Raw genomic sequence first — 22700 nt, 5'->3', positions numbered from 1 at the left:
TCAGCCCTCAGTCTCCTTGCCAAAAGTGTATTTCGTTGACGCATTGGTAGGTTGAAGGAAAGAGTTGAAGGAGTTGCTTTCAGGTGGGTGAGAGAAGCCCCTCAGAAGCCTGCACAACTTCTCTTAGAGTAGTTGGAATTGAGTGGTTCAGAGACCTTATAAATGAGAATTCTGGCAGCAAGATAATTTGCTTCCTGTAAACTATATGCTTTTATAAGTTGAACATTGTGCTGGATTGAGCAGAAATTTTTCCCCTCTAAGCGTAAGAATTTTATTTTAATACATCTGTAGGTTTCACTAAATGAGGAACATTCAAGTTGGCAACCTGGGTTGATAAAGACATTAGGAGCTTGGTGGATGGAATAGTGGATTAATGGAATCAGTTCCGAACCCTACAGTGAGTTGAACAGCCAAATTGATGGTGTTTGTTAGGTGGTACCCGATGTGTCTACCTGATGACACATCCCATGAGGAATACACCCTCTATACGTCAGTCAGTAGCCCAGGCTCATGGTTTTATTTGTGGTGCAGTTTAGGGTGAGTGGATTAAGGCCCTGCCAGCTTCCCTCAGCCCATCACAATGTAGAACAGGGGTTGGCCAGATAGTAAATAGTTTAGGCTCTGGGGCCATATAGTCTCTTGTAATTACAGATCTACCTTTAGCACAGAAGTAGCCATAGACAGTATGCAGATGTATGAGTTGTCTGTGTTCCAGTCCAACTTTATTTGCAAATACAGGTAGCAAGCCAGATTTGGCCCAAGAGCCCTGGTTTGCCAACCCTGCCTTATTGTGAGGTAAGGTCTATGGGGCATTATTTTTGCTCCTCCTTCTACCTTTCTTTTTAGACTTCTGGGTGTTTTGAAATTAAAGTGAGATGAATGTGGCCATTCCAGTAGTCTACAGTTTGACCTTGACATACCAAAGGCAAAACAAGTTTTTAATTTTTATTTTCCTGTTACATTCTTGTTAGGTAGCCTTTCCCCTTTTTGAGACAGATGTAAGAAGAAAATGTTTTTACTTTATGAGCTCTTACTTCAGAAGAGGGTAATGAGTTTTATACTGTAAACACTTCAGTTGGAACTTAAAAAGATATTGAGATATATTCCTTTTTAATCAGGCAAAACTGGAATTAAAATTTATTTGGGTAGCTAATCAGAAAACTAATCAATCAAAGGTTTTTTTCTTTCTTTTTTTTTTTTTTCAGTGCAGGTAACAAAGCTGAGACCCCGCTCTTTACTTGGATAGACTGTTCCTTTACCTTATCATAAGTTAATTGATGTAATGCCAGGTCAAGAAACAGCATTTTCAGTGAAATGAAATACTGTGCTGCTGTTAATAATGAGTCCTCTGCAGATGTATGGTGATGTCTTTGTGAACCATAATGAAATGTGAGAAGAATGTAGTCTTCATATGATTAGAACTGTCTAGGAATGTGTTTGATACAATCGTAAGGGTAAATTGCCTTAGACTTTTTACCTAGTGTTAATGGGAAGAGATTTTGACCTCAATTTTTATTGTCTTCAGGAAATTTCTGTTTTAAGATGGTTAAATATATAAACAATGATTCAGTAGGAATTTTTAAAATCCCTAATGGACTTCAATATGAAAAGAAAGTAAAGAATGTTTTTTTCTAAGCCTTAAGCCAATACTTAGCACATTTCATACCATTTTAGCAGCACTTGTTAGAAAGAACATTTTAAAAATATAGTGGATTTTGTTTGGTTGCCAGAATGCACACTTAAACTTGTTCTGCAGTTTTCTCTTCGTTTGATCCCCAAATGAACCCCTGGAAGGTAGCCTTTTCTTAAGTCTCCTCCTGCACTTTAAAATCTCCCTGCTTGCACCTCTTCACGTAGGTCTTTGAGGAGACGTGCACCTTGTCTTTGCCAAGGTGCGCCTCTGGCTTGCTCCCCAAGGGTTTCCACAGCTTTCCTTATCCTTGCAGCAGGCATTTCCACTTACTAGCTGCCCTGTCAGCATCTCTCTAGAGATCCAGTCCCAAATCTGTAAACCTTCTTGGCTTTGTGTGTGTGTGAGTGTGTGTGTGTGTGTGTGTGTGTGAGAAGATAAAATACGTAACAATAAGACACTAGACCATAGAGTAGTTATCCAGTAAATCATAGCTGTCGTTGTTATTTTAGAAACCCTACATTTTATCCTCTTGCATGGTCCACTCCTTTTTGACTACCAAATTGCCCATGTGTTTTCTCCTAAAACACGTTGCTCAAGTTTCTTGTCCCTGGAGCCCTGGCGTTTTCTCCTCCTCACCATTGGTCTCACACCTCTACCATGGGAACCTTGGCAGCCTGCTTTCTGGCCCCATCTTGCTAAATGCCTGTGTAGCTACCACACTGCAGCTTTTTCTTGATCTCTGTCCTCTACCCCGTTGTCATTCTGGACGAGCAGTCTCCCGATTTTCCTTGTCCTGTTTGACGATACGTTTTCTATTTGCTTCTCTTGACTTTGAGTCGTCTTGTTAGCCCCTAAATGTTTGTGCTCTGCAAGGTTCCACTGGTGATCTCCTTTCCTCTCCCCCTCCACCCTTTCTAATGATCTCACCTCCTTCTCGGGCTTCAGAGAGCCATCTGTGCAGGTGACTGTGAAATGTGTATTTCTCATCCACCTGCTTTGAGCTTAAGATTTACATCTGGAGAGGTCAACCTAGGGGAGCCATGGCATCTGAGATTCAGTGTGTCCTAAATCAGATTAATCTTTTACTGTCCTCACCAGCTTCTCCAGCTCTCCTTTTAGCTGTAATGACAGTTCCACTCTCCCAGGCACCAGATTGTGGTGCTCTTCTTTGCCACATCTTGCCTTCGTTCTCCACATTGTATTCGTTGCAGTTTTCAGGCTTATCCTTATAAAGTATCTTTTCTTCCAAAAATTCCTTGTGTATACATATGCATAGAAAGATATCTGGAAAGAAATTCACCAGAAAGTTTAATTCACCATCCAGTCTATCTCTCGGTGATGAGATTCTATATTGTTCAAGCCTTTTTTTTTTTTTTTTTTTTTTTTTTTAATAACTGGCCTAAATTACTCACAGAACCCCATCACTGGGGCTCAGTTGCTGGTTCATTCATTCTTTGTACCTCTGGTCATCATTTTCCAGGCGCCTTTCAGGGAAAGTTTTTTCCTTAGTGAAACCCTTCTCCAAGCTGAATGTTTCTTCCTTCCGTGAACCCTCTGGTCTCCATGCTATTTCGTGTGTTCTGCCCTCTGCTCTCCATACATGTGTATTTCGTGATCTGTCCTTTATTAGATTGTAAGCTCCATGAGGGCAGAGATTGGGTCTTAATCATCCTTTCCCCCTTTTGGTTACAATCTCCCAATTTTTCTTTGGGAGACAACACCGTTTCCCCTGGCTACAGTTTTGGTGGGATGGGCAGTTCAAGTGTCCTGCCAACAAGATGCTCTTCTCCTGGAATTTGAATTTTGAGTCATGGGATACAAGGACTGACAGTGATTGGCACTGATTCAGCCTGGCCGAGGTGCTCTGAAGAAGCCACTCATTAGTTCCTGCCTCCCAGATCCCTGGAGCTGCCCTGGTCCCTGAACTCTCCGAAGCCTGGTTCTTCAGATATTCCTTCGTATCTGTGAGCTATCTCATATCCTTACAATAAATTCTCTGTTTTATTTTAAATTAACCAAAACCAGCTTCTGTTGCTTTTACCCAACGATCCCTACCAGTAGAGCTGTTATGATTGGAACTGAGCAGACTTAATTATTCTAGCTCTTACATTAATTGTGATTTTTTTTTCTTTTCTTTAAAAACACAAACAAAAACAGCCAGAGACTGCTGCTGCTTTGAAACGTACGATAGAGGCCCTGATGGACAGAGGAGCAATAGTGAGGGACTTGGAAAACCTGGGTGAAAAAGCGCTTCCTTATAGGATGTCTGCCCACAATCAGCAGCACAACAGAGGCGGGTAAGTTTCTTCCTGAAGTGCTTGGAAAACGTTTTCGATAGGCTCAGTAAAGAGTACTGTTCAGTTACTATTAGAAGTTCTCAAAATTTCACATTCAGACCCCCATTGCGCCTGGGTGTCCTTTGTGCACACACTCTAGCAGTGTTGTGTTGCAGATGGGATGCGATATGCTGGCCCTTCATGGAGCATGATCTGAGTTCAAAACTAGGCCCTCCTAGGAACAGAGGGCTTACCAAGTCTCGCTTGTGGAACCTTTTCCTGTTAACCTTAGCACTGTTTTCCCTGACATTTATTTAACTTTTGCCTTTAAAATACTTTAGTGAGCAGTGCTGTCCACATACGTAAGTGTATCTGTTTTAAACATATGGGTTGCAGATGACAGAATGTGCTGCTTTTGACTAACGTATGTAACCCAAGCCTAATCCACAAGAGAAGAATGGTTATACCTACTCCAAGTGTTCACAGTTTGGAATTTTGTCTCCTGCTGTGTACAGCAGCTTCCTCAAATATATGCCACAGATTCGATTCTGTAGTGATAACTATCTTTGTAGAAGTTCTTTGAGAACAATTTGTAGAATAGATTTGAATCTTCTCATGTTGTAGGATTTCCTAGGAGTGGGTGTTAGAGAAGATGGGAATCAGGTTTTAGTGCAATGGGAAAAGTCCAAGAGTAGAAGAGTCAGCTCCCTCTGGCGCTCAGCAACTCTGTGGCCTTGAGGAGGTCACCTAGTTTCTCTGTTTCCGGCTTCTTTGGGCACAGAACTGAGGTAATGGGTCTCCCATATGCATTGCCACAAGGACCCACCAGACAGTCTCTGCAGATGTGCTCTGCGGCAAGAATGCTGCTTTTAGTCACGTGAATCTAGCTGTCTTGTGCAGATATAGTACGTGTGATAGGGCCTGAATGGAGTCGCGTCTCACGTGGAGGCTTTTTTACTGCATTTAAACCTTCTGCCGTGCTGCAGATTTCCTCTTTTGATTGCTTCACCTTGTTTTGTGCTAGTGTTCAGCTTCTTGAGAACACCTCTGAAGAGAATGCCTGAGGCGTTGCTAGGCAACAGGAATGCACAGTGGCTAGGCTTCTTCCACAATCATAACAACAATGAGGGATGGAGAGCATGTGTGTCTGTCTGTCTGTTTCTTTTAAACGTAATCACAAATGGGTGTGGTTTTAACAGCACAGTTATGGATCTTTTTGCCTTTTTTGTTTAAAGAGGAGCATATAAAATCTGTCCACAGTTGTTGGATGGAAGGCAGTGAATGGAGAGAGAAGTCAGTTTCTTCACTCAGTGTGGTACTTCCAGGGGTTTCTGCCCTTTTTTCAAGTAGAGGATTTGACTTCGTTGAGAGCTGGCATGACTAGCGTCCCAGGATCTCCACTAACACGTAGTCTGGGTAATGCTGACGTCACTTGTCTGAGGACCAGGCTCAGGAACCGCTGTGTTCACTCAGTTCATTTTCAGACCTCTGTGTGCAATGGTGGGGGTTGGGGGTGGGTAGCCATTTCTCTTTATGGGTGAAATAAATTCAGGTCCTGGAAGAGCCCACTGGGACCAAGCCAGAACTGCTGAGAACACTAGCCCTACTTCTGGGTTCCCCCCCCCGCAAAGGTGCATGTGCCTCGCTGAGGAATACGTTGCAGTCGCTTAGTTCATTGACATTTAAAGATTTTATTTCCGGTTATTTTACTTTCAGACTCCTCAGCAAAGGAGAAGCAGTGTTCTGTATTACATATGTGTATTATATATAGACACAGAAAGGTGGTGCCCAGCTGCAGTGGGGGAGGTTCATGCTATAAGCCTATTTTCTGGGATAAATCAGTGTCTGGTATTTATTTGTTTAAGGTAATGTTTTTTAAAGTGTGGTCTCTGAAACACTAATTTTATAGAGATGCTCCATCAAAAAGAGAAGTAGGGTGTGTGTGATCAATTAGATGTGGGAAGCCTTACATGATCTAATTCCTTCTAGAGATTCATAGTGCACGTTGGCACATAAATGATGAGGAGCCCTTCAGTAAGATCCGTTTATTTATTCACTGTATTTGATTATGCTACCTTTTGTTTCTATAATACTCATGAATATTCTCCACAGTGACTTTTGGGAAATGAGGATATGAGAGGCAAGTGTAGTTTGGAGTCACCTGGATAAAGATTTGGAATTGGGTGGTATGTTTACATGTCTGCAGTGTGGAGCTTAAGGTTAGTCTGATATTCTCTTGGCTTCAGACAGTGACCCCATAATCACTAGCCATGTCAGTACCAGGCATTTTGTTCATTTGGCAAATCCTTTATGTGCATTAATCCACAGCCACAGAAAGTGTTAGAAACGTGTAGTAAGTGGATTATGTACTGGGAGGCTCGCTTTTCTGAAGTGGTTGAGAAATAAACAGTGGTCTTACTGGTTACATGTTTAGCATTAGAAGTTTTGACTCTTTTTGAACAGCCCTGGAGGCCATGACATGTATCTGAAATTACGGCAAGACTCTGATTTGAATCCTGACAGTGGTGTGTGAGAGCCAGCTTTTGGCTGGCTAATGGAGTGAGCCTAGATGTTTCTGAGAATCCACATTCTATCATGGTACAGTTGGTATCATGTGTTTGTTGCTTTTACGTTTTGTGGGGAGAAATGGTATGTCCTAGTGGTGTCCACAGGTCTCAGGTGGATTCTCACAGTTGTCGTGGTTCCTGGTCTCAGGGAGTTTTCAGTCTCATCAGAGAGTTGACTGCATAATGCTAACCTAGGCACCAGCTGATGGAGTGTGTGTGAAAGTGCCCAGCACAGCAGGGAGTAAAGCTAGGACTGGGGCTGGCAGGTAGGCACCTCTGTTCCAATGACTTCACTGTATATTGGGCAATTGCCTCTACTATTCTCCCATGTCCAATCCCCGCTCCCCCCACAAATCAACCCCCTTATCACATACATGCCCTGTAGGCTGGAAGACAAGAGTAGGTAAGGGAGAACCTGTGGCTTTAGGGTTATCTGGGAAATCTGGCCAGAGGAGGAGGGTATACTTTAGAAATGGTACCTGATGTTTATTATTATATTAAGACTATTTCCAGTTTATGCCGAAAATAAAAATATAGTCATTATATTTCAAATATTAATTTGGTCAGACTCCACTTTAGAAACAGGTTATGTTCCAGAAATTTGTAAGTCTGTTGTTTATAACTGAGAACTTATTTTCCCAGTGGAACAACTTGATGGTTAAGTTCCCAGACTAGTCCACAGAAATTGTCTTAATTCATAATCTCTGAAGGTCAGTAGAACAGGAGGAGTCGTTTGTGTTCAGCTGAGGACCATTTTAAACTTGTTTTTGAAAATGCAATTCAAGGTTCCCCCCGGCAGCAGAATGGGGCCTGGTTTGGATCACCCTTATCAGGGATTGGGACAATATCTCAGGCCTCTAACTTATTAACACTAAATAAACCATCGGCGCACGACCTGGAACTGGGCGGCTCAGAGGCCTGGGAGTCACTCCCGGCTCTGGATTTGCTGGGGTCTCTTTGTGTCTGCACATGCTCACCCTGACACCCTCATCTGCTCTGCGGGACAGACAAGGTGTTGGTGTGGAAAATTCTTACTGTGTTCCTGGGTGTCTGAAAGGCAAAGATGTCCTTTATGCTAGAAGGGAGCAGTGGCAGGAGAGGCTCATTTAGACCCATGCTAAAAAGGGGCAGGTATCTTACTGAATCATAGTAACAGTCACCCTTTGCCAGAACCACGTCACTCACTCCAGGGCTGCACGGAGCTTGCGGTTCTCTTTCCACTAGATGGGGCTGAGCTGAGGCTGCGAGGAAACTAGACAAGAAAGTGCGGTCCGTATTTCAGCGTTGGGCTTGTGTGCCTTGTAAAAGGATGCCTCTGCTCTGTTTCTGCCGGGTCTGATTTTACAGCAGCGAGGTTGGGCCGGCTTCCAAATGCCTGTGTATGAGAACTCTTAAGTAGAAGGTGTTTTTCTTGCCTGTTTTGCCCCTTTTTTGCCTGTTTTGCCCCTTCTTTGCCTGTTCTCATCTGCATTAACATTTGGATAGGTGCTTATAGCAGGGATTTGCTGGCCTACATATAAGATGCCCTTCTATTTACGAGTAAGCAGAATGATAAAAATAACCAGCTCCATGGTGAATCAGTGGAATTTTACTGACTTGCTTCCCAAATGTGTCTGCAGCTTACTCGAAGAGCGCTGGCACCCTCTCTAGAGGAGATTGATTCTCCTCTATAGCTTTCCCGTTAGCTAACATTTCCATGTTCTCGTGCCTTCCTGCCAGCATTCTGACCCCGTTCTCGTGTGTAGGTACTCCACACCAGGTTTTCAGACAGGGCTGCTGTGGCCTTGGAGGTTTCTTTTTAGTGGCAGTGCCCCAAGATTTGTAAGGATTCTGCAGCAGGTTTAGTGTTAGTGGTTTTGAAAACATATGAGACCCAACAGATATAAAAAGAAATGGGGCTTTTCCATGCAGAGGGTACCTCAGCTTGAAGGTGAATAATTCACGGCCTCGGTGAAGCCTGAATCCAACAAGGTTTAACTGAGATGGTCTAGGAACTGGCATTTAGACAGATCTGTTTCCTATCTTCAAAAAGGCTCAAGGATGCTTCAGGGCTGCAAAGCCCTCCCCTCCCCCTCCCCCGTCCCCGCACCCACTGTGAGCCACTGAGTGCTTTGGTGGAAATTTCCACTTGTCTGCTAGGGAGAAGGGGAGGGTGAGAGAGACAAAGAATGTAACTCAAATTCGAGCAAGCTCTTTTTATGGAAAACTTGTAAATACAGGGTTAAGACGAAAGTGAATAAAGAAAATACAACCTTTACATTTAAGGGCACTATAAGAAAACACATTTTCTCCCCCTGAACAACTAGGGGAGTAGGGGAAGGGCTGGCAGCTCCAGGCAGTCTGCATGGGTGACTGAATGGTGGAGGGGCTAGTCCTCTCCAGGGGAGGGGCAGAAGGGACATGAGAGCTGCTGACTTACAGCCATGCTGCTGTGAATGGAGTGTTTTTGATGGCATTGTTTTCCAGTATTGGGCGCAGTCTGTCTTGGGGAAGCCATTTCCTCTAGTGTTTGCAGATCTCTAGAGGGTTTGGGCCATGTAGTACAGAGTTTTGGAGCATGTGAGTGTCTTAAGAAATACAAAGGAGGGCACATTATCACCTTGAAGATCATGTGGGAAGTTCTACATAGGAAGAAGTTCACTGTTGCTCCAGCTTCCGAACCTCTGGTGTCTGCAGTGAGAAATGCATCAGTGTACTGAACCTTTCTTGGTTCCTTCTTGCCTGGCATCAGTCATCTCCTCACTTCCACTTCTGCAGAGTTAGTGTCCATTAAAGTTACATGCTTTTCTATAGAAAAGAGAGATGCTTTTGTGAAGCTGGTAGCAACTTTATAGAAGTGATTCTATAATTAGCACCACACATGGGAAAACAAACCTTTAAAATGTAAACACTGCTTGGCTTTGTGTTCAAGGTGATGCTGGTGCTTGCATGGATCCTGGCTACCTGGTATGTGGAACAGTGTCACTTGTGCCATGTAGCACATGGTCGAAGGTGCTGGGAATGTGTAACGTAATTCGATTTTAGACTATTTTCCCAAAATGATCTGTCTGTTTATTGATTCAGTCACCAAAAGTAGAAGTGGAAAATGGAAAACTAGCTATTTGAAGAGCTTTTGTTCAGTAAGAATGTCAGTTTTGGGGCATGTCTAGGCAGTTGCAATGCAGTCAAATCCAAACGTTTGTACCTTGAGTGAGGAGTTGATTGTGAGTCCACGTGCGTTAGGACTTCTGGTCTTGTGTTTTGATTCTGCCTAGTTTGGCTGGGGAAGAAGCAGACGCTGATAGTTCATTGTGGCTGCGGAGTCCTCTTGATTCTCTCTTTTCCCAGGGTCAGGAGGAAGTTGGGACAGAGGGCTCTAACTCCCCTGGAGACACTGAGCCCCTTTTCTGGTCACCTTCCCTTGAACAGCAGCTCCTCTGGTTGTTAGAATGGTTTCTCCATGGCAACCTTCATGAGGATGTAGGGAGCAGGTATCAAGGGAGTTCCAAGGCCATTTTTTCAGCCTAACTTGCATTTTTGTAGGTCTCTTGTGGACTTGTGCTGTCATGAGAAAGGGATCCTCGCAGGCATCAAAAGCCGCCCAGCCCCACTACTACACACAGGTTGTTTCTAGGCCTTACTTTCTTCATGTGTAAAAATAGAAATGCGAGACTGTACTTAGTGTTGTCATAGCTGTAAAAAATCTCATTCTCAGTCCTTAGGTCATCTGTAGTCAGCAAAGCCCAGCAGTGAGTCGGGTCCGTAACCGCCATGTCATTGCCACAGTCTCCCACAGGACTGCAGTGGAAGCCGCTCTTAACAGGCTCTCTGCCCAGCTGGGCTGCATATTCCAGGAGGATGAGACCATGTGTGCCTCATCCCTTTAGCCTCCTGAGGTTTGCTATAGTAGATGCTCATTAACAAGTTAAGTTTGCCCAGATAAATAGGTAAGAAGAAAAGGATATATACCGGAAACAACCAGGAATTGGTCAAGGTCGTTCCTGTATGAGAAAGCCATAATGGACCATTTGTCTGTGTACTTGGGTCACTGAAGCAGGCAGAGATTGTCTTTGTCATGGACTTCTGGTCAGTTGTCTCGTGGCCTGGGAGGGACAGCTTGGTTCCCTGGGAGAAGAGGTCAGGAGGGGGTTGGTAAGAGGTTCAACTTTGGAGAGTGGCGAATACAGTAAGGTCTGCCTGTCTCGGAGTCACTTCTCACCTTCGCTATTTCGGTGGCATTTTTCTTTCTGTGGAAACTTCCACGGTGTAATAGGGAGCCGTGGGAGTGGAAGCAGTCTTTGCCCACATCAGCCCCGGGTGCGGATCAGCAGGACGACACGCATGAGACGCTGGTCACCAGCTGTGCATACCGGCTTGTGCTCATTTGGTTGGTTGCTGGAGGAGCGTTGTCATGCCTGGTGGCAGGAAGTCAGAACAGTTAAGAGGGTGAAGGCAAGAGGGGTTTTGGTAGCAAGAGGGAGCCTCCCGAAGCTAGGAAAGCCCAGTGTTAGGACTTCCAGGTCTTTATCTAGGATTTCTCTTTATCCTTGAGAATCCTCTATCATGTGGGTACTAGGTAGCAGGAGATATAGTATACAGAGTGGGGAGCTGTGGGGTCTGGACTCTCACTTTGTGACCTGGGGCCTATCACTTCCCCTCTGGGCTTCAGTTTGCTCATGTGAAAGGTTTGGACTGCGTTGTCTTTATGGTCCTTTCCAGCACTTCCATTCTGTGATTCTGTAACCCATTTGGTCCCAAAGCTATCTGTGGTTTCTTGTGTCTTGGAGTCAAAAGACCTGCTCTGTTTGAATTCTGGCAGTGACCACTTCATAACTGAGTGACCTTGGGCTAATTACTTAACCTTTTTGAGTCTCTCTTCTTAACTACATTAAATCGTAAGACTCAAAGGAGGCAACGTGTAGGAAACCACTTTGAAGACTCCTAGAGGAGTATTGTTGCTGGGGAGAGGACTGTTGGACCCCAACCAACACTCGGCACCACTTTCTCTTCTTCCCTTTCCTCAATTGCCACATGGAGTGGAGCTGCCACTTCTCTTTCATGCTCTTCCTCAAAAGCTGTCTGAAAGCTGTGAAAGCACTTTGAAAATTAGAGAGTCTTATGAAAGACACTTCTTTGTTAAGTTCGGAAATATGAAGTTTCTGATATATCTGGCTTCCAGTTTCCATCCTTGGGTATTCGTTTTACCCTTATCACAAAATAGAATCCAAAAGCTTTGGGTGTATTTCTTAGGATTTTTGAGTGAGTGCTGGGTATACAGAGAACACTTCCAGAGGGCTGGATGAGAACTGATTAGTGGACAGTTGAGTTGGTTGTTGGCATCTGTAAACATACTTTCTCTTAGAACACGTTGAGACTCCTAGGCTAGCTCACAAGCCTCTAACCCTGTGAAGCAGTTGAATGGAAAATGGAGGAAAGCAGTGCTTGCTATGAGCAATATCATAAGTAAGACCAAGACAGCCCCAGAGGTGCTATTTGAATAAGTTGAATACTTGACTTTAAGGAAGGGCAGGCTTAACCTGTGAACTCTCTGGAGGGAGGGACATGGAGCACTCGGCAGTGGTGGTGTCTGGGTTACTTGATGGCCAGAGCATGTCAGGCTCTTGCTTCCCTCCTGATGCATGGCATTTCAGCAGCACATTACTCTAAGCACAGGGCTTCAAGTGGAATGAAGCAAGAGAGGACACCTTCTAGGGAAACTGGACAAGGCCGAGGAAGAGGAGGGAGCTCAGAGAAAAACTACTTGTTATAGACTTCAGTGTGGTGGGAATGTTGGCAGACAGGGTGAGGTTATAACTTGTCTGTGGTAGATTGGAGGACATTTTGATGAATACTGAGTGAAAGAGCAAATGGATAAATGGGAAGGAAAAAAGTGTTGGGGTGAGAGTTCCCTATACTGCCCACCAGGTGGCCAAATGGAATTTTTGCAGGGCAGGGGGAGTGACTGGCTAAAAGGCTGAGGGTTGCAAGGAGGAGGTGATTTGAGGTTGATCACACTATTTTAAGCTCTGTTCCAGAGCCTAACTCAAAGTAAGTAATCAATAATTAAATCTTGAATAAACAAGTAATTCATAAGTTGGGTCATTGCAACCCTATTACCTGCTTATATATGGAGTAGAAATAAGCAGGTGGAATTAAACCTTGGAAAATGTGGCCAGGATTATGTGTAGTTTTCAGAGTGAGCCCAAGTGGCAGTCTTGTCTGAGCAAATGGGCAAGTCACTGCTTCAAGAAGTTTGTGGGAGCCAATTTCTACGCGCACCGGAAGACGGAGGTCCTCTTTCCTTGCCTAACGCAGCCATGGCTCATGGTCCCAAGAAGCATCTGAAGCGGGTAGCAGCTCCAAAGCATTGGATGCTGGATAAATTGACCGGTATGTTTGCTCCTTATCCATCCACCGGTCCCCACAAGTTGAGAGAGTGTCTCCCCCTCATCATCTTCCTAAGGAACAGACTTAAGTATGCCCTGACAGGAGATGAAGTAAAGAAGATTTTCATGCAGCGGTTCATTAAGATCGATGGCAAGGTCTGAACTGATATAACCTACCCTGCTGGATTCATGGATGTCATGAGCATTGACAAGACGGGAGAGAATTTCCATCTGATCTATGACACCAAGGGTCGCTTTGCTGTACATTGTATTACACCTGAGGAGGCCAAGTACAAGTTATGCAAAGTGAGAAAGATCTTTGTGAGCACAAAAGGAATCCCTCATCTGGTGACTCATGATGCCCGCACCATCCGCTACCCCGATCCCCTCATCAAGGTGAATGATACCATTCAGATTGATTTGGAGACTGGCAAGATTACTGATTTCATCAAGTTACACTGGTAACCTGTGCATGGTGACTGGAGGTGCTAACCTGGGAAGAATTGGTGTGATCACCAACAGAGAGAGGCACCCTGGATCTTTTGACGTGGTTCACGTGAAAGATGCCAATGGCAACAGCTTTGCCACTCGACTTTCCAACATTTTTGTTATTGGCAAGGGCAACAAACCATGGATTTCTCTTCCCCGAGGAAAGGGTATCCGCCTCACCATTGCTGAAGAGAGAGACAAAAGACGGGCGGCCAAACAGAGCAGTGGGTGAAATGGGTCCCTGGGTGCCGTGTCAGACCTTTGTACGTAATTAAAAATATTGTGGCAGGATTTAAAAAAAAAAAAAAGTTTGTGGGATAGTGGATTCATTTGTACCATTTTTATGTCATCGCTTAAGGAACTCTGGGAGTCTTCATCAGCTGTAATTGCTCCCTGTTGCCCCCATCCCACATCAGCTTATTCACCAAGTACTGCCCATTCAGCTTCTTAACTGCCATTTTTAAATCAACAGCTTTATAGAGATAATTAGCATATAATAAACTGCATATATTTAAAGTGTATATTTAATAAAGTTTCACATATGTATACATCCACAAGTCACCACAGTCAAGATAATAAACATATTTGCCAACCCTAAAATTTCCTCCTCCCCCTTTGATTCCTCCCTCTACTTGTCCTTCATCCCAAGCAGCCACTGATCTGCTTTCTTTCACTGTAGATGTTTTTCAACTTTATGATGGTGCGGAAGTGATGGCAGATACAGTAGCAGCCATACTGGAGTACTCAAACAACCATTCTGTTTTTCAGTCTTAGTAAATATTCCATAAAATTACATAAGCTATTCAACACGTAATGTAAAATACGGTTTGTGTTAGATGATTTTACACAACTGTAGGCTAATGTAAGTGTTCTGGGCATTTGGCTAAGTGATGTTAGGTTAGGTGTATTAAATGCGTTTTCAACATAAAATATTTTCAACTTATGATGGGTTTATCGAGATGCATGTATTTTAAGTTGAGGAACATCTTTTTTTTTTAGACTTACATAGATAGAATTGGATGGTATGGTCCCCTTTTACTCTAGTTTCTTTCCCTCATCGTAATTGTTTTGAGATCAGTAGTGTGTATCAAGTTTACTCCTCTTCATTGCTGAGTAGTATGGCATTGTGTGTGGTGAATTTTTTTTTTTTTTTCCACTTTGGGGTTGTTATAGGTACAGCTGCTGTGAACATTTGTGTACAAGTTGTTGTGTGGACACATGCTTTAATTTCTTTGGGGTAAATACCTAGGAGTGGAATGGCTAGATCATAATGGTAGGTGTATGTTTAGAAAAATGCCAAACTGTTTTTTCAAAATCATTGTCATTTGCATTCCCACCAGCCATGTATATGAGAGCCGGTTTTTCTTTTCTTTTCTCTCTTTTTTTTTTTTTTTTTTTTTTTTTTGTGGTGGGGTAGGGCTACCCTAAAGGACAGACTGGTTTATTGGGCAGCAGCCAGGAAAATCAGCAGTTGGACTTGGCCACATGCTCCAGCTCATCCTTCTTCTTGATGGCATAGGAGTTGGAGGAGCCCTTGGTGGCATTGATGAGTTCATCTGCCAGGCACTCAGCAATGGTCTTGATCTTCTGGAAGGCAGCCTCATGAGTGCCTGTGCACAGTAACCAGGTGGCCTGATTCACATGGTGCAGTGGGGACACGTCCACAGCCTGTCATCTCACAGTGCCTGCTCACCCGATGCATGTGGAGTCCTCCTGGGGCCCACCATTGATGATGGTGTTCACCAGGGCCTGCAGAGGGTTCTCGCCTGTGAGCAGGTGGATGAAATTGAAGGCACGCTTGATGATGTGCACAGTCATGAGCTTCTTGCTCTTGTGGCCGTGCATCATCATGGAGTTAGTGAGGAGCTCCACAGTGGGGCACTGAGCTTTGCCAGAAGCATGTGGCAGCATAAGGCCCTGCACTGTGAGGCAGGTACTTGGTATACTTCTCCTTCACTGCAATGTAATCCTGCAGGGAAATGTCACTGATCTGCACATCATCATTTGTGCTGCATCGTTGATCTGCACATCATCCACTTCCCAGAGAGCTTGGTGTCAGGGGTCTCTGCCACCACTGGTGCTGCTGTCTCCCACTCGGTCGTCCTGAGGGCACAGCCCGCATGTCTCTGTTGCTCAGTATGGACCTTGTGCCACCCTGGAGTGCCAGTTTTTTTTTTTTTTTTTTTTTTTTTGAGACGGAATCTTGCTCTGCTGCCCAGGCTGGAGTGCAGTGGTGTGATCTCTACTTACTGCAACCTCTGCCTCCCAGGTTCAAGCAATTCCCCTGCTTCAGCCTCCCGAGTAGCTGGAATTACAGGTGCCCGCCACCATGCCTAGCTAATTTTTGTATTTTTAGTAGACATGGGGTTTCACCATGTTGGCCAGGCTGGTCTCGAACTCCTGACCTCAGGTGATCCACCCACCTCGGCCTCCCAAAGTGCTGGGATTATACAGGCATGAGCCACCACGCCCATGGAGTGCCAGTTTTTTCACATCCCTGCCTACACTTGGTGTGGTCAGCCTTTTTAATTTTACAGCACTTTAGTAGGTATCTCTTTGTGGTTTTAATTTGCATTTCTCTCACAACTAATGGTTTTAGGCATCTTTTCATGTGCTGCTTTGCCATCATACGTCTTCTGTGAAATGTCTGTTCAAATCTTATGACCATTGTTCAAAATTTTTTTTTAATTAAGTTTTGAGTTATTTGTATTCTAGATACAAGTCCTTTATCAGACTTGTAATTCACAGATCTTAGTGGTTTATCTTTTTATTCAAACAGCCAGTTTTTAATTTTGGTGAAGTCTAATTTATCAATTTTTTTCTATTATAGATTTTGGTTTTGGTGTTGTGTCTAAGGAAACTTTGCTTAATCCAAATTTACAAAAGCTTCTAATTTTGTAGCTTTATATTTTACATTTAAATCTGTGTTCCATTTTGAGTTAATTTTTTAAATGGTACAAGTAGGGAATAAAGTTCCCTTTTTTTGCTTATGGATACTGGATTATTTTAGCACCATTTGTTGTAAATCTCTATGTCTGTACTCTCTGTTCTAGTCGTTTGATCTCTCTGTGTATTCATACATGAATATCATACTGTCTTGATGGCCATAGCTTTATAATAAGTCTTGAAATCAGGTGGTGTTAGTCCTTCAACTTACATTCTCTGTCCGAGTTGTTTTGACTGTTTTAGGTCCATTATGAACTTTCTAATCAATTTTCTAGGGTTTTGATTGAGGTTCTACTGAATCTCAATAGATTTTATTTGAATAAAATAAATAATAGATCTCAATTTTTGTTTAACTTGGAGAGGGTTGACATCTAAATTTTGAATCTTCGTACCCATGAACAAGATACACCTAATAGGTTTTGTTTCTTTCAGCAACATTTTGTAGTTTTGTATACCTTTTGTCTGATTTCTCTGTAAGTATTGAACATTTAATTCAAGGTCTGATTATTTGTTGCTAGCATATAGAAATAACATTGATTTTTGTATCTTGCAATCCTGCTAAACTCATTAGTTTTAATTTTTTTAATAGATTTTTTAATACTTTCTTAAAACACAGTCATGTCATATGCAAATAAGACAGTCTCACTCTTTCCTTATAAGTCTGGGTACCTATTCTTTTTCTTGCCTTATTGCACTGGCTAGAACCTCCAGTTCAGTGTTGAATAGAAGTGACAGTGGGCTTTCTGGTTTGTTCCCAGTCTTACGGGAAGAGCATTTAGATGTTCACCAGTTGGTGAAATATCAGCTGTAGATTTTTCAAAGATGCTCTTTATAAGTTTGAGGGAGGTCACTTCTATCCCTAGTTTGCTGATTTTTTTTTTTTTTTTTTTTTTTAAATCAGGAATGGCTATGGATTTTGTTAAATGCTTTCATTTGTGTTTGTTGAAATGATCATATGATGTTTTCTTTTTTAGTTTGTTAATATGTTTTAGTTTGAATTACATTTTTTTTTCAGTCTTGTTAAGCCAGTTAACAAGATGTTAAGCCAATCTTGCATTCTTGGGATAAAGCTTGCTTGGTCATGGTATGTTGTATTTTTTAATATATGATAGTAGTCAGTTTGCTAAAATTTTGTTTTGAATTTTAAAATGTGTATTCTTGAGGGACATTCGTCTGATTTCTTGTAATGTCTTTGGTTTGGGTATAGGGTAATGCTGGCTTCATAGAACAAATTGAGATGTGTCTTCCTTTTTTCTCGATGAATTTGTATCAGAATTGGTATTTTTGCCTTAAATGTTTGGTGTGGTTCACCAGTGAAGTCGTTTGGGGCCTGTAGTATTCTTTGTGGGAAGCTGCTAAACTTCATGTATTTCTTTAATAAGCTATAGGGCTTAAGGGTTTAAACTACACATATTTCTTTAATAACATATAGGGCCATTCAGCTTATCTGTATCTTCTTGAGTGAGGTTTGGTAGTCTGTGTTTTTCAAGGAATTTGATCATTTCATCTTGAGTTGTTAAATTTAATGCTTTTTTTTGAGACAGGGTCTCGCTATGTCACCCAGGCTGGAATGCAGTGATACAATCACGGCTCACTGCAGCCTGGACCTCCGGGGTTCAAGTCATCCTCCCACTTCAGCCTCCCCAGTACCTGGGACTACAGGCACACACCACCATGCCTAGCTAATTTTTGTAGTTTTCGTGGAGATGAGGTTTCACCATGTTGCTCAGGCTTTTCTCAGACTCCTGGTGTCAACTGATCTGCCTATCTAGGCCTCCCAAAGTGCTGGGATTACAGGTGTGAGCCCCGGCACCCGACCTTGCAAAAACTTTTAATAATATTTCCTATTATTTTAATATTTATGAAATCCGTAGTCGTTTCACCTTTCTCATTCCCAGTGCTGATAATTTACCTTACCTCTTTTTACTCACCAGTCTGGCTATAGAGGCATGTCAGTTTTACTCATCTTCTCCATGAACTAGTGTTTGGTTTCATTGATGTTCTCTGGTTTTCTTTTTTCTGCGTTAGGGATTTCTCCTCTCTCCCTCTCTTCTGTCATCTTACTGATTTAATTTGCTCTTTTCCCAGTTTCTTAAAGTAGAAGCTGAGACTATTGATTTGAGGCCTTTTTTCTTTTCTTACCTAGGCATTTAGTATATATGAATTTCCTGACAAGTATTGCTTTCATGGCATCCCCCCAATTTTGATTTGTGGCATTTTTTTCATTCAATTCAAAGTACTTTGTAATTTCCCTTTTGATTTCTCTTCTACCTGTTTGTCCAGCTTATTTAGATATCTGTTTAGTTTCCAAGTATTTAGGCATTTTTCCAAGATTTTTGTGTATAACTTGAATCCCTTTATGTTATATGGCCCAGAGTATAGTTGACTTTGATAAATGTTCTGTGTACACTTAGGAGGAATGTCTATCCTGCGATTGTTGGGTAAAGGGTTCTATAAATGTCAGTTAATTCCAGTCGGTTAATGTTGGTGTTCACTTTTTCTGTATCCTTGGTGATTTTCTGTATAAGTAGTTCTATTGATTACTGAAAGGGGAATGTTAAAAGGCTTCAGCTGTGATTCTGGACGTGTCCATTTCTCTGTTCAGTTCTGCTGTTCTTATATGTTGAAGCTCTGTTATCTGGTGCATGTATATTTAAGATTATTATATCTTCTTGGTGAACTCGTCATTATGTATTGTCTCTTTTTATCCCTGGTAATCTTCTTTGCTCTGAAGTCTGCTTTGTCTGATGTTAGTATAGCCATTTGAGCTTTCTTTTGATTAGTGTTTTTGGTTGATATATATTTTTCTCTCCTTTTATTTAATTATATGTTTACTTGAATAATTATTCCACTAAGCTTGACTTAAGAGTCACTTGGTAAATTTTCTTACAAGTTTTGAACCTCTTTGCCTTTGTCTGGAATTGCACAAGGTGCCATCCCTTTTCTCATAAGTTCCTTCCTTGCTGAATTTGTTCCTTTTCAACTTGATCTTTCCAGCTTCCTGTGAGAGTTCCACATTTCATGCTACCACCATGGTCAAAGATTTACTCTGGACCTGCTCCGTGTTCATTCGGGGTGCTAGGGATAACACCAGAGCCTTTCTTCCTATGGCAATTGTGCTTTAGTGGACTGAGGCAGACAGTAAGCAAATGCACACTGTGCCAGTGGTGAGAACGTGCTCTGTGGAACAAAACAAAGCCTTGAGTGAGGGCAGTGGAGAGTGATGGGCCTTGGTGGAGCTAGGAGGGTGCTGCTTTAGGAGAGTGGGCACACAGAGCGCCTCTCTGAGAGAGTGACATTTGGACAGAGACATGCTTAGAAGCAAGGGATGAGCTACATGGAAGTTGGGCAGAGAACATTTCCAACAGAAGGACCAGTGAGTGCAAAGGCCTGGGAGGGGAATGTGCCTGGGAGTCCTGAGAACCACATGTATGGCTAGACAAGGCAAATGATGCCAAAAAGATCATAGTTTTAACCAGCTAGAACATTGCAGGATTGTGAAATACTGCGCTGAAAACTTATCTTTAGTCACATAATGGTCCAAACCAAATAGTACAAGGGAGGTTTAACCTTTTAGGTCTGCGAGGAGCAGGGAGTGGGTAGGGATGGGCTCTTTCCTTGCACTGTCATCCAGCAGGCTGCTGAGGACCTTGTCAATCTTTGAAGACCAGTGAGCCGTGCAGGATGCCCATCGACATTAGTCTGGTTTGAGTGATGAGTGGTAAATTCTTTTTCTTACTTCCAGTAATTTTCTTTTTGTTCCTTGTCCATGTTGAACATAGTTATAGACCAGTCCCATGCCTTTCTTAATCTTTTCCCATATTTGTGGGCTCATGGTTCTCTTAGGTGTGTTAGTTCACAGGGAAAATCCTTTAAAAAGTTAGAAGAATAGCTAATAGATGTTTTCACACACACACAACATTCATTAATAGTTTGGAAAATTCAGTCTCGTCCATGGATTATAAGTTTCCCCCATACTTTCTAGTACTTCACACCATCTGTAGTGTCACAGTGTATTTTTGCTGCCATAAAGCTGGTTTGGATTCATATTTTCACAAGAGTGTAATGGGAAAGACCATAGAAAAAGGGAGATTGGGCGTAACACTGCAATTCTGTTTAGCTGGTCAGCTGGTAGTTTCTATTGTGACAAAGGTATGTGTTTGTGTGTAGTTGATGTCTGTAGTGAAGAGTACAGTGGAAACATTGACCAAAATAGTAGAATTGTTACGATTCAAATGCAGACACTCACAAGTTTTTATTTTATTGCAGGTATTTCTTGGTGGATTTTTATGCACCCACCACAACTGTTGAAAGCGTGGTGGAGCACTTGTCTCGAGACATAGATGTGATTAGAGGGAATATCGTCAAACACCCTCTGACCCAGGAACTAAAAGAATGTGAAGGGATTGTCCCAGTCCCACCTGAAGAAAAATTATATTCCACAAAGAAGAGGAGGAAGTGAAAAGATTTGCCAGATTTTAGCCGTATCCCTTCACATTTGAGCAGCATGGATGAGAAGGAAGAGTTTGCAAGTTTGGCCTTTATATAAACATGTGTTGCAGGTGCTGTTTGATTTTTCTAAGGTATTTTTAGCCCTTGATCCCCTTTGCTTGTGAGAGGTGGGGAACTGCTTATTGACAGCTTCTCTGTAACCTGCAGTACCAGTGGATCATTCTTGATTTTGTTTTCATTAGTGTCATTTCTTTGTCAGTGAGGACTTTTCCCCTTACAACAGTAACACCATTTTTTGAAGAGCAAAACTTACAATACCTCCTGGGATCATGAGCTAGTCATTCAGCCTGTATAACCATGTGGAAATAAAAATTGATGACCAGTGTATTATATGGACAACTTTTGCTTTGAGTAATAAACTTGATTGTAGGAATACAGGAGGTGTTTTGTCCCTTTACTTACCACAGCGCGGTGCACTTCCAGGGCTCTGCAGCTCTGGTCTAGCTGGCAGTGTCGGGGAGACATTACCCAGTACCCACTACCAGAGCCTGGGTGGGGCAGGGGAGGAGGGGTGTGTCTCTCTGTTCCTTACTGGGTTCGCTACACAATCGGTGACTTTTCCCCGCACACCTCACTCGTCGTCGTGGTGGGTGCTGCTCTTTGTGGTGGGATGTGTGTTCTGGCGCAGTTCAGCCTTCATGCTGCTCCCTGTCATTCCTTTGCCACTAGCACCTGCCTCCTCCACTGTCCCTCAGCCCAGGGCAGGCCTCTTGTAGGAAGTAGTCTCCTGGCAGTGGCATGGCTTCCAGGATGGGTGGGGATGAGGCTGTTTCCCAAAACAGTCACCTGCATCTCATCCTCAGTCTCCTAGGGGCTGATTGGAAAGACTTGACCAGCCCTTCCTCCTTCACAGGGGTGCCCTGCACAAGGTGTCTGGCACCATCACAGATGATGGAACTTCTGTGCATAAAATGTTGGGGGAAGTGCCAGTTCTAGGAATCTCTGAAAAGCACGAAGGAGCTGAGAGTTCTGGCCTCTGCCTCATTTTTAACCATGGCAAGACTGGACGATGGAGAGATGTGCAAGAGATGCCCAAAGCGCCAGAAGGGCCTGGTCTCCCAGCTCTGGCCCAGCGCCTCCTCCCTCTATAGCAGCTGCCTGTGTCTGCACTGGGTCACCAGTGTTGTCACCTTGCTTATTAAGAACTCAGGTGGTATCCAGCTTAACTTCCTCCAGAGGCAAAAAGTTATAAAAAGTCTCTTGGAAGAGCAATAATTCAGTGAAGAGGCTCATTAAGAACTGTAGACTGGAAATAAAAGGGGTAAAGGATTATCTGGGAAAATAAGCTACTTCCTGTTTTATTCAGAATTTCCTGAAAGCGCAGGCCCTCGGCCAGGGCTCACGAGAGCACCAACTCTCTAGCAGACACTTTGCGTCCCGATGTGCTTTGACCCGGTGCGATCCGAGGTCCATTTTGCTTGGAGTTTATTAAATGCACGCCGCGTGCCGTGCTGCACACTTTTGTCTGTTCCCTCAGTTACTCCTTTCAGCAGCCCCAGGAAGGCAGCATTGTTATACCTGTTGTTTGGACCAGGAAACCCCCACTCAGATTTGCCCTTGACCCCACCACTGCCAGTGATAGGTGGAATCTGGAACTGGGGATCCTGATGCCGTCTGTTTTTTTCCTTCCTGTAACAGTAAGGTTGTCTTTGCCCTCTCAGGTTCAACAAGGCACTTGGGTGTCTGGGGTGAATTGTCACCACTCAGTGGCGTTTGACCTCGTGGCCCGAGTGTAGCAATGGCACTTTCTTTTCCTGCACTTGCCAGTGCCTGACAAGACGATTGACGCCATTGGGTATTCCAGGCCATGCAAGTGTTCAGAACCCTGTGGCACAGTTTAGAAAGCATTAGGAAGGAGGCTGGCAAAGTAGGGCAGCCGAGCAGCAACCAGTTCCCCTCCTTGGAAGCTCCA

The 22700-nt window shown here is 43.3% G+C and overlaps 2 protein-coding genes and 2 pseudogenes across 3 annotated transcripts in view; 3 read left to right on the top strand and 1 right to left on the bottom strand.

Moving 5' to 3' along the window:
- The window catches only part of MRPS6 (mitochondrial ribosomal protein S6), a 67417-nt gene extending 46256 nt beyond the window's left edge, over positions 1-21161 (top strand). The window contains exons 2-3 of the mRNA XM_045389277.3: positions 3791-3930; positions 20546-21161. Coding sequence (XP_045245212.1) covers positions 3791-3930; positions 20546-20738 — 333 coding nt within the window. The 3' untranslated portion in view covers positions 20739-21161. The remainder of the gene's footprint in view (positions 1-3790; positions 3931-20545) is intronic.
- The window catches only part of KCNE2 (potassium voltage-gated channel subfamily E regulatory subunit 2), a 298859-nt gene that overhangs the window by 46627 nt on the left and 229532 nt on the right, over positions 1-22700 (top strand). For both annotated transcript variants that reach the window (XM_065541398.2, XM_074034063.1), the window contains exon 2: positions 3791-3930. The gene's annotated coding sequence lies outside the window, so the exon portion shown is untranslated. The remainder of the gene's footprint in view (positions 1-3790; positions 3931-22700) is intronic.
- LOC135970013 (small ribosomal subunit protein eS4, X isoform-like) lies at positions 12719-13626 on the top strand (annotated as a pseudogene).
- On the bottom strand, positions 14568-15561 carry LOC102132131 (small ribosomal subunit protein uS7-like; annotated as a pseudogene).

This window comes from Macaca fascicularis, chromosome 3, assembly GCF_037993035.2.
Source record: "Macaca fascicularis isolate 582-1 chromosome 3, T2T-MFA8v1.1".
Classification (NCBI taxonomy): domain Eukaryota; kingdom Metazoa; phylum Chordata; class Mammalia; order Primates; family Cercopithecidae; genus Macaca; species Macaca fascicularis.
Note: the sequence above shows the minus strand (reverse complement) of the source record. Positions and strands in the feature narration are given on the sequence as shown.